General features: G+C 35.3%; 1 protein-coding gene across 4 annotated transcripts; it reads right to left on the minus strand.

Annotated features, from left to right (window-relative positions):
• Nucleotides 1-617: 617 nt before the first annotated feature.
• LOC147391211 (phosphoglycerate mutase-like protein AT74H) lies at nt 618-7745 on the minus strand. Of its 4 annotated transcripts, none has more exons than XM_086459507.1 (7): nt 7052-7742; nt 5542-5623; nt 4985-5018; nt 4051-4159; nt 2284-2497; nt 1169-1249; nt 618-1045 (listed from the first exon to the last, which is right to left on the minus strand). In XM_086459507.1, exons 1-7 carry the CDS (start codon nt 7710-7712, stop codon nt 949-951), a joined length of 1278 nt encoding a protein of 425 aa, XP_086315633.1. In that variant the 5' UTR covers nt 7713-7742; the 3' UTR covers nt 618-948. The 4 variants fall into 4 exon arrangements, 3 of the variants coding, with proteins under 3 accessions (XP_086315633.1, XP_086315634.1, XP_086315635.1); XR_015183093.1 differs by having other exon boundaries at nt 977-1045; nt 1169-1278; nt 7052-7745; XM_086459508.1 differs by lacking the exons at nt 4985-5018; nt 5542-5623 and having other exon boundaries at nt 4051-4170; nt 7052-7738.
• Between the last annotated feature and the right edge of the window lie 2663 nt (nt 7746-10408).

Genomic DNA, 10408 nt, shown 5'->3' on the forward strand with positions numbered 1-10408 from the left:
CAATTAAATTAATAATCAATCGTTGCATATTTCTTTTATTTGACTTTTTTATTTAAAATAATAATGCGTATGTCAAACAAATTTAAAGATTTTAATGCAAAGAAAACCTGTCAAATCCATTACGATTATTTGGGTAAATGTGAGGCTGATTTAATCCATTGTCAGCTAATTTATGATGGCAATCTTATAATTATCGATAACAATGAGGGCATTTTGCTCTAAAGTAATGAACTGCGAAAGGTAAATACCTAGTTGAAATTGCAATACATACTTGCAATTATTTGCAAATTTACCCATTATATAATCGGTTATATATTACACCTTTTATAAATATTAAAACATTTGTAATTTCAGTAAAATACTATCGCTTTTAGTAACTTCGGCTATAAAATACTTTCCTCTGATGACACCAGCTTTCTCATCTCAAAGTATGATCCAATGCCACAGTGATGTAGATATCCTGATTTTAAGAACTGTAAAAAAAAATTATATGAAATCTGGAGGGTTGTGATGATGGATCACAGTTGTGGCAATCCATGTGGGGCCAACGGCCCTCAGTAACATTTGAAATCTTATGAAGTTTAGTCAGGCTAGCCTGACTCCTGAAGAAGAGCCTCTAACTCAGAAAGAAAATCAAGAATATTATAATGAATAGTGTTCCAAGACAATGGATTTACTACAAATTTATGATTTCACTTTACAAAGAAAAAACAGCTACAAGTTTCCTTATATGCCTATGCTTCGGTTGTCTTGACATGCTCAGTAAATTTTATAAATAGGCATTTCTTTAAGAAACCATTCAACCAGTAAACTTGACTTACAAACTTAATTAAGTTTATAATTTATAATTAAACTTGATAATAACCAAGTTAATGTAATGAAGTAATTGAACTCCATGTTTTCCATGCTAATGTGGAGATGATTCTTGAAAAAACTTGATCCTCCATCTTAACTTTTGTTGTCTTCGTCGTCAAAATGGGTAAAGAATGTTGGTCCCGACGTTAACCATTCATAATTCAACTCACCCGGCCTTGCAGTCTTTTGCCTATGTTAAAAACAACAAACAAATAAATTGGTTAGCTTAACTAGAGAAAAGAACCCACAACTTGTTATTCAGGGTGAGACATAGAACTGTTCCAGATTTTTGAGGAAAGCCAGAAGTTTTTACCACTCTTGATCCTTAAGCATTGCATCCGTCAGTCCAAACTCTCTTAATTCTTCATGGGTGTGATGCACCAGTAAGCTATACCTGTTGATGGTGTCTATCAGAATCTTTCCCTGTAAAATCATACGATTACCAATTCTAAACTCGAAGGTGTCAAATGTAAAGTTATCCTCATTAAAGCCTTATTTCAAATATTTGGGATTGGATGAAGGAATTGTGCCCAAAAACAATTAAAATAACTACGAAATGCAAAAAACATAAGAATGGCAGAACCCCTTGGCAATTACAAGTGGACAAATGTTTGTTAAGTACCCTAAAATCATATATATAGCAGATGCCCGAAAGAAAAGTTAAGCTTTGATTAAGGTCTTACATTCCGCTACATAAAAAATAAAAATAAAAACAGGTAATTTGTTGCATTTCCCACTTTTCCTTGAAAAGAAATGAGGAATTGATAACAATCAGTATAGAAACTAAATGGTTTATTATGAAAACCGGTATGAATTAACTATGTAAAATTTACATAACCAGGTATTAAAATATAATCACAAAAATGGATATATACCCATTGTTGCACATAACATTTTTTTTTTTTATGAAAATGGGTCAAGATGCAAATTCACAATTTTTATTTTGTTCAAAAGCGACAAATTCATGCTTTTTGTTTGAAAACTACAAAATAAAACCATGATCTGTTTCCTGAAGTAAATTTTGATCGGGAAGTCTGCTTGACAATTAGTATATATGTTTATGGAGTGCTTGCAAAGATCTACCCAATTGGAATGGCAAAGAGGTTCAACCATCTTATTTTTAACATTTCCGGGGTGTTTTAATAATCTTCGATATAAAAAAAACTACTAAACTATGCCCAAAATGCAAAAAAATAAGAATGGCTGATCCACTTCATCGTTCCAACTACATGGATTGTCTTGAGCTGTTCAGTGAATTTGCCACTATACTCATTTGCATAAGAAAATAGTAAAATTATTTAAAAAGTTGAATAGAAATTGTATTTTTATAAGTATTCAGTGATTTTCCAAAAGTTAATTAATACCCGTTTGTGTAATTCTCTCATGGAGAAATCTCAGATACCACAATGTGAAAAAGTAAACAATCACCTTCCTCGATATCCAGTTTGCATAACAAGCATGCCTCCATTACCCAAATTGTTAAGGCCCTCGAATTGCTCCACAGTCCATTTGTACCACCTCATTAGAAACACTCTCAACGTTAAGCCATGAGAAACAATTACCAAATTCATGTCCGGACTTCGTCGACCTGGTGGCTGAAAGCGTCCAATGTCTATATCTGCTCTAAGGGTCTCCCTGAATCCTTTATAAGTAACAATTCATAAATTGAAAATTTAAATCTTAGCTGTAGATTGAAAGAAAAAGGGGAAAGCATTGAAGGATAAGTGCAAAGACTAGGAAAGGTAAATTTAAATGAAACATTCATGTTGAAGGTCATAAAAGAACGAGAAGAAGGCCCAAAAAAAAGGATGGAGACAGGAAAAATAGATAAGAAGTCACTCTGAATAAGAAAAGACTCTGACTTTGTATAGACTGGAATGGAGATACGATATCCATTTAGGCCACTCCAAATTTTTGGGATAAGGTGGTGGTAGTGTTGTAACTTGCTTCAAAACAATGAATTTCAATTTTGATTGTTAGACCATGTGTGATTGTGGCCCAATCGGCCTCTACATTTTTAGTATTTTAAATCTATTTGGATTCTACTTTATAGAAGGTATTGACCTTCTATAGTGTCCCTTACCTATAAAGTAGGAAAGGTTTCTATGTGGCATGGTTCAGTTGGAGTTTTAAATCACCTTGGGCTCCTAACCAAGTCGTGCACGAAGCCCAATGTGTATGTTCTCCAATCCAAACATGCCACGTAGACACCTTTCCTATGTATAGGAATGGGACACCAAACAGGATCTCAACTCATTTAAGAAACCCAAAATTGTTAGAATTGGATAGAATCCTTATTAAGATTTAATAAAAAACCTTGAGGGGAATACTACAAAAAGAGGAACTGTACGCCCTCTACTCTCATCTATAGAAGAATGAAATGACACCCCTACTAGAGATTATTGCCAAAGTCGTGGAGCTCTATTGCTAAGAGATTTTGATCATTATTCCATCAAGAATGGTAAAACCTAGCCAATCCAAACGAGAGAAAAAGAGAAGAAGAAGAAGATAAGTTGAATCGATTCGCACTAAAGTAAATTTATACTACTACAGGTTTTCTCTTCTCGATTTACCGATTTTGATGGCACGAGGTAGGCTTCCGAATAACTTTAAATCTATGATCATGAGCAAGATCAATTCTTGACATATATATATATATATATATATATATATATATATATATATATATGGGTCAGGATCAGGGGACATATGAAAAAACATATGTAAAAACAATGTAACATTAATAAATTTTCAAAATATGGGTTAGAAGTTTCGGATTGAGCTGATTTTTCGTGAGGATGATCAATATGATAGGAAGATCATCCGAAAAAAAAAATCAGTTCAATCTGAAACTTCTAAACCCATTAAAAGTGATGTAGAATGTGGACCGTCGATTTTTTGCCAATTTTTGTCAATAACTTGTAAATCCCTTTTGATGGATTTAGAAGTTTCAGATTGAGCTGATTTTCTGTGAGGATGATCTTCTCATCATAGTGACCATCCTCACACAAAATAAGCTCAATCCAAAACCTCTAACCCATATTTTGGAAAACCATTGTTTTTACATATGTCCCTTGGACCGCCCCCTATATATACACATACATGTTAATTCAAATCAATAAAAATAGAATTGAATGGATTCAGTTCATGCTGAATGAATTTTGTAATTAGTAAAAATTCTAACTCTGATTGTACCTGTAATTCTGTCATAGACATCGGCAGCAGATTCCCCATTTGGAAAACGGTAGAAGAACCGGCCATAGAGTATACGAAGAGTTTTCTCAACCCGCATTTTCTCTCTGTCCTGAAAATTTCCTTTACACAAACAATGATCAAGTTCAGTTAGTATTGCGATGTAAGACGCATGAACCCAAATACAAAGACTTTTAGAGAAAAAATTTCAATATCGATGTAAAATAGGAGAAACAGAAAGCAACAATGGGATTGCACAACTGAAACAAAAAATTTAGGATTTTTGCAAAAATGGGTATAAATTTTGTCAAATGTATTGGACTGGGAATGAAAAAAAAAACAAAATTGCAACAAGAAACAAGTGTGAATTTGCTGCATGTTTTAGAATTGAAATAAACTGAATAACTATGAAATTATGCTCAAACAATACAGAAATAATGTGAAATGTAAGCATAAGAATGGTTGAACCTCTTTGCAATTCCAATTGGATAGATCTTCATGAACTATCCAAAATATAATAGTAGACAAATTGACTTCTGGATACAATGTTATGCCCTGATTAAGATTACGTTTGGAATATTTCTTCCTTTTTTTTTTAAGCAAAAATATAAATTCAACGACCAAGATATGGTACAATAGGTTGTGCTTTCGGTACAATTATAAGTTTCAAGTCATGAATTGTACTCAACTGTAAGGGTCAAATATAAATCCGAGGATTTTAATATAATGGAACATTTTAAAAAAATTGTTCGGAATACAAATTTATTCGAGTTTTAGCAGAATGTAAGCTGTAGGATTTTAAGAATACTATCGGTGTCAAAACTCCTGGATTTTAAAGAACAACCCTCGAGTTTGAATGTGATGCAAATGATGAGAAACAATGATAAATCCTAATAAAGATAACAATGTATTTATGTGGTTTTGCAAGATTGAGTACCTCCATGGACGATGATGAGATCCTTCCACTATTTCTGTGAAAACAAGGCTTTCAATCTCTCAATCTCAATTTATGAGATTAAATAAAGGTTAAATTCTGTCTCATAGAAATTTGTGAATAAAGTCTCCCAAAAAATTTGGTACCTTCATTTGAATAATATTCTAGACTTCCTGTGGTTCTTGTCATCAAAATTTGTTCTTCATAGCTCCAATTAGAGTCACAAGGGCAATCTCAATTACAAAACCAAGTTACAACAAGAAACCAAAAATCAATGCAGGACAGACCCCCCAATATGAATGTTCACAAGTACCGGTTTGCATTTTTTATGTAAAAGAGCAATGGTAGGGGTGAAGTACCATTTTATGAGCTGAATTTGAAGAATTTACGATTCTGGCTCACTTTTCATTTTAGTTACCAAAACGTGAACAGCAACAATTTCGCAAGTTTAAAGTGACTACCTCACTAAAAATAGACATGCGAGATAGTCACTTTAAACCTGCGAAATTCTCACTTTAAACCTTCAAATTCGTTACTATAGAGGCAAATTTGGGTTTTACCTCAATTTACCTCGCTCTGTGGTTCCAAGAAGAAATTCCTTGCTCTTCCCTGATAGCACTGGTGTGGTACTTGTCAATAACTCTCCGATGATCAAGTTAGAATTGCAAAAAAGATGTCACCAGTATTAGCTCCAATCTCCAAGGAACCCAAAAAAAAAAAAAAAAAAGGAACCACATTAGCCTTGGATCCTTCTTCTATTATATAGGATGTGCCTAAGCTCAAGGTTTCCCTTTATTCAGGATTTGATCACAGGGTATCTCATGATCACAGGGATCCTAAATCAAAAATGGAACTCAACTTATCGTGCTCCAAGAATCTTGGGATTTTTCCTAGAATCTCGGAGCTTGATAAGCGAGGTAAAGGATCTTGCGAATGTTCTAACTTGGTCTGCCCTGTCAATTAGGCCCTCCTATTGGGCAGAGCTGAATTATTGACCTGTCCTAAATATCATTTAACCTTTTGCAATCGTTTTTCTACCCTTCAATTCCCATCCTCATCAGGGCACGTGCAATATCCTGATGAAATTTTGATTTATGCCCTGCCCTCCTGTTGGGCAGAGCTGAATTATTGACCTGTCCTAAATACCACTTACCCTTTTGCAATCGCTTTTCTACCCTTCAATTCCCATCCTCATCAGGGCACGTGCAATATCCTGATGAAATTTTGATTTATGCCCTGCCCTCCTGTTGGGCAGAGCTGAATTATTGACCTGTCCTAAATACCACTTACCCTTTTGCAATCGCTTTTCTACCCTTCAATTCTTGTCCTCATCAAGGCACGTGCTGTATCCTGATGAAATACTAATTTTATCATCTACAATTAACGTTCACGTTTTGGTAATTAAAAGGAATAGTGAGTCGAAATCATAAATTCATCAAAAGCAGATCATGTTTTCATATATAATCTAGGTAGTAGGGATTATATTTCTTGTCATAAAATGGTTTTTTTTATTAGACCAATACTTCCAACAGAGTTCGTTTTTCTGCTTATTTAAATAGAGACATAAACTTCAACTTCCAAGCTAATTTCCTTCTACAAATCAGAGCTTCTCCACCTACTTAAACAAAATTTCTCCTCCTCATATCCTCTTCCACAACTTCAATCCACGTCATTTTGTTCTCCTCTCACCACTTTAGAGCTTTTAACTTACACTTGTTTCTAATTGGATCAGTATTTGTTCTTTGCTGTATATGATCAAACGATCCTTGTCGACCTTCCCTTAATTTATTACCTATTGGGGCTACTCCATTTTAATAAATGTGTCTATTTAGAACTTTATCAATCTTATATGTTTACTCATCAATCTCAACATCTTCAGCTCTCTAATGCCCATTCTATAGAAGGGGTTTACATGAAAATTGTTATGAACTTTGCAACACATTTGGCTGTAATGTAGTCTGAGATATTTAGATCACGAACAGTGTCTCTTCTTCGATTATGGGTTAAAAACATTGATTTTACTATCATGAGATATAACATTATCTGAGATAAAGAAAAAAAAAAACTTACCAAAATCTTGCTCGCGCAGACGTGGCTCCTCTCTCACTCCAGCAATCCTCGAAGGCTCGAATGCCTTGCCTAGACCTCTTAGCGTTTCAATAGTCCTCTTATATGGCGAAACATAGAAGTAAACCTTCCAATCATTTGCCCCATCCTTCTCAATCATCTCCCTAATCCTCTTTCCACATTCCTCGGCTTCAGCCAAACCTTTCTCAGTGAGTCGGATCTTCGGGTCAGCAACTTGAGTATAGATACTCTCATCAACATTCCCTTCACTCTGCCCATGCCTCACTAGAATTATACGTCGAGGCCGAGGAGGCAAGTAAGATGTAGGAATCACCAAAGAATTCTTCTCTGGAAAACTGGCCAACCCGTTATTGGACTCTGCATGGGTAAACCCGACAGAGTCCTCACAGCAACGAATCGAGGAAACACTCGATGATCGTGAGCGACTAATGGCTACAGAAAGAGAGATAGAAGAGGAAGTAAGGGAGAATGCAAATGAAGGGGAGATCATTGGGTCCAAAATAGAGTAAAGTATTAGAGGAAAGGAGAGCCTACTCTTGATGGGTTGAAGTTGTAAAGATTGGAAGAGTTGCAGAATGCCCTTTGAGAAGAGCTCAAAATGGTAGCACAGAAGGGAATAAAGAGATGAAGAGGTGGTCCTCATACTTACCAATGGCCGTTAAAGTCTGTGTCAAGCGTCTAACTTACTTGTAATTTTGTATTGAGTTGGGATCAGAACGGTGTCCCGTACCTAACCAACGTCAGCTGGCGCCCCGTTTTATGTTAGTGTTTATGTGACCCACTGACCGAATGGATGTGTGGTCATTTCATATTTTCATATATATATGGGTCCCATTCGGCACCCTAAGTTTTACCACACACTTTAACAAACGCGTTTTGTCTTACATAGGTTAGAAGTTTCGGAATGAGCTGATTTTTGGTGAGGATGATCTCTATGGTGAGGAGATCATCCTCACCAAAAATCAGCTCATTCCAAAACTTCTAACCCCATCAAAAATGATTTACAAAAAATGGACGGTCCACGATTTTTCAACGTGTAAACATGGGGCTAAACATTTCGGAATGGGCTGATTTTTGGGGAGGATGATCTTCTAATCATAGAGATCATCCTCACCAAAAATCAGCCCATTCCAAAACTTCTAACCCATGTAAGACGAAAAACGTTTGTTAAAGTGTGTGGTAAAACTTAGGGTGCTGAACATTTCCCTATATATATATATATATATATATATATATATATATATATATATATATATATATATATATATAGGGAAATGTTCAGCACCCTAAGTTCCGAAATGTTTAACCCCATGTTTACACGTTGAAAAATCGTGGACCGTCCATTTTTTGTAAACCATTTTTGATGGGGTTAGAAGTTTTGGAATGAGCTGATTTTTGGTGAGGATGATCTCCTCACCATAGAGATCATCCTCACCAAAAATCAGCCTATTCCAAAACTTCTAACCCATGTAAGACAAAACACGTTTGTTAAAGTGTGTGGTAAAGCTTATATATATATATATATGGGTCCCGTTCAGCACCCTAAGCTTTACCACACACTTTAACAAACGTGTTTTGTCTTACATGGGTTAGAAGTTTTGGAATAGGCTGATTTTTGGTGAGGATGATCTCTATGATTAGAAGATCATCCTCCCCAAAAATCAGCCCATTCCGAAATGTTTAGCCCCATGTTTACAAGTTGAAAAATTGTGGACCGTCCATTTTTTGTAAATCATTTTTGATGGGGTTAGAAGTTTTGGAATGAGCTGATTTTTGGTGAGGATGATCTCCTCACCATAGAGATCATCCTCACCAAAAATCAGCCCATTCCGAAACTTCTAACCCATGTAGGACAAAACGCGTTTGTTAAAGTGTGTGGTAAAATTAGGGTGCCGAACGGGACCCATATATATATATATATATATATGGGAAATGTTCAGCACCCTAAGTTTTACCACACACTTTAACAAACGCGTTTTGTCCTACATGGGTTAGAAGTTTCGGAATGGGCTGATTTTTGGTGAGGATGATCTCCTCGGTGTAGAGATCATCCTCACCAAAAATCAACCCATTCTAAAACATCTAACCCATGTTTTGAAAAATGTTTTGCCAAAATGTTTGTTGCTGAACATTTCCCATATATATATATATATATGGAGCAGTTGGATAGCCCTAAAGTTTGTCAAATATTATGCCAAATATTTTTTGTAAATCATTTTTGATAGGGTTAGAAGTTTGAAAATGAGTTGATTTTTGGTGAGGATGACCTAATTTATAAGTTGAAGAATCGTGGACAATCCAATTTTTGTAAATCACTTTTGATGAGATTAGAAGTTTTGGAATAGGCTGATTTTTGGTGAAGATGATCTCCTCATCATAGAGATCATCCTCACAAAAAATCAACTCATTCCAAAACTTCTAACCCATGTTTTGAAAAATGTTTGGCACAATGTTTGGCAAACTTTAGGGCTGTTGAACCGCCCCCTATACAAAAAATCAGCTCATCCCAAAGCTTCTAACCCATGTTTTGAAAAATGTTTGGCAAACTTTAGGGCTGCTGAACCGCCCATAGGTGGTTCAGCAGCCCTAAAGTTTGCTAAACATTTTTCAAAACATGGGTTAGAAGCTTAGGAATGAATTGATTTTTTGTGAGAATGATCTCTATGATAAGGAGGTCATCCTCTCCAAAAATCAGCTCATTTTGAAATTTCTAACCCTAGTTTACAAATTGAAGAATCACTTTAATGGATTTAAAAGTTTTGGAATAAGCTGATTTTTAGTGAAGATGATCTCCTCATCACAGAGATCATCCTCACAAAAAATCAGCTCATTCCAAAACTTCTAACCCATGTTTTGAAAAATGTTTGGCACAATGTTTGGCAAACTCTAGGGCTGTTGAACCGCCCCCTATACAAAAAATCAGCTCATTCCAAAGCTTCTAACCCATGTTTTGAAAAGTGTTTGACAAACTTTAGGGCTGTTGAACCGCCTATATAGGGGCGGTTCAGCAGCCTTAAAGTTTGCCAAACATTTTTCAAAACATGGGTTAGAAGCTTAGGAATGAATTGATTTTTTGTGAGAATGATCTCTATGATAAGGAGGTCATCCTCTCCAAAAATCAGCTCATTTTGAAATTTCTAACCCTAGTTTACAAATTGAAGAATCACTTTGATGGATTTTAAAGTTTTGTAATAAGCTGATTTTTGGTGAGGATGATCTCCTCATCACAGAGATCATCCTCACAAAAAATCAGCTCATTCCAAAACTTCTAACCCATGTTTTGAAAAATGTTTGGCACAATGTTTGGCAAACTTTAGGGCTGTTGAACCGCCCCCTATA

Source organism: Akebia trifoliata, chromosome 11 (genome assembly GCF_017979445.1).
Source record: "Akebia trifoliata isolate Shusen 1 chromosome 11, ASM1797944v1, whole genome shotgun sequence".
Classification (NCBI taxonomy): Eukaryota; Viridiplantae; Streptophyta; class Magnoliopsida; order Ranunculales; family Lardizabalaceae; genus Akebia; species Akebia trifoliata.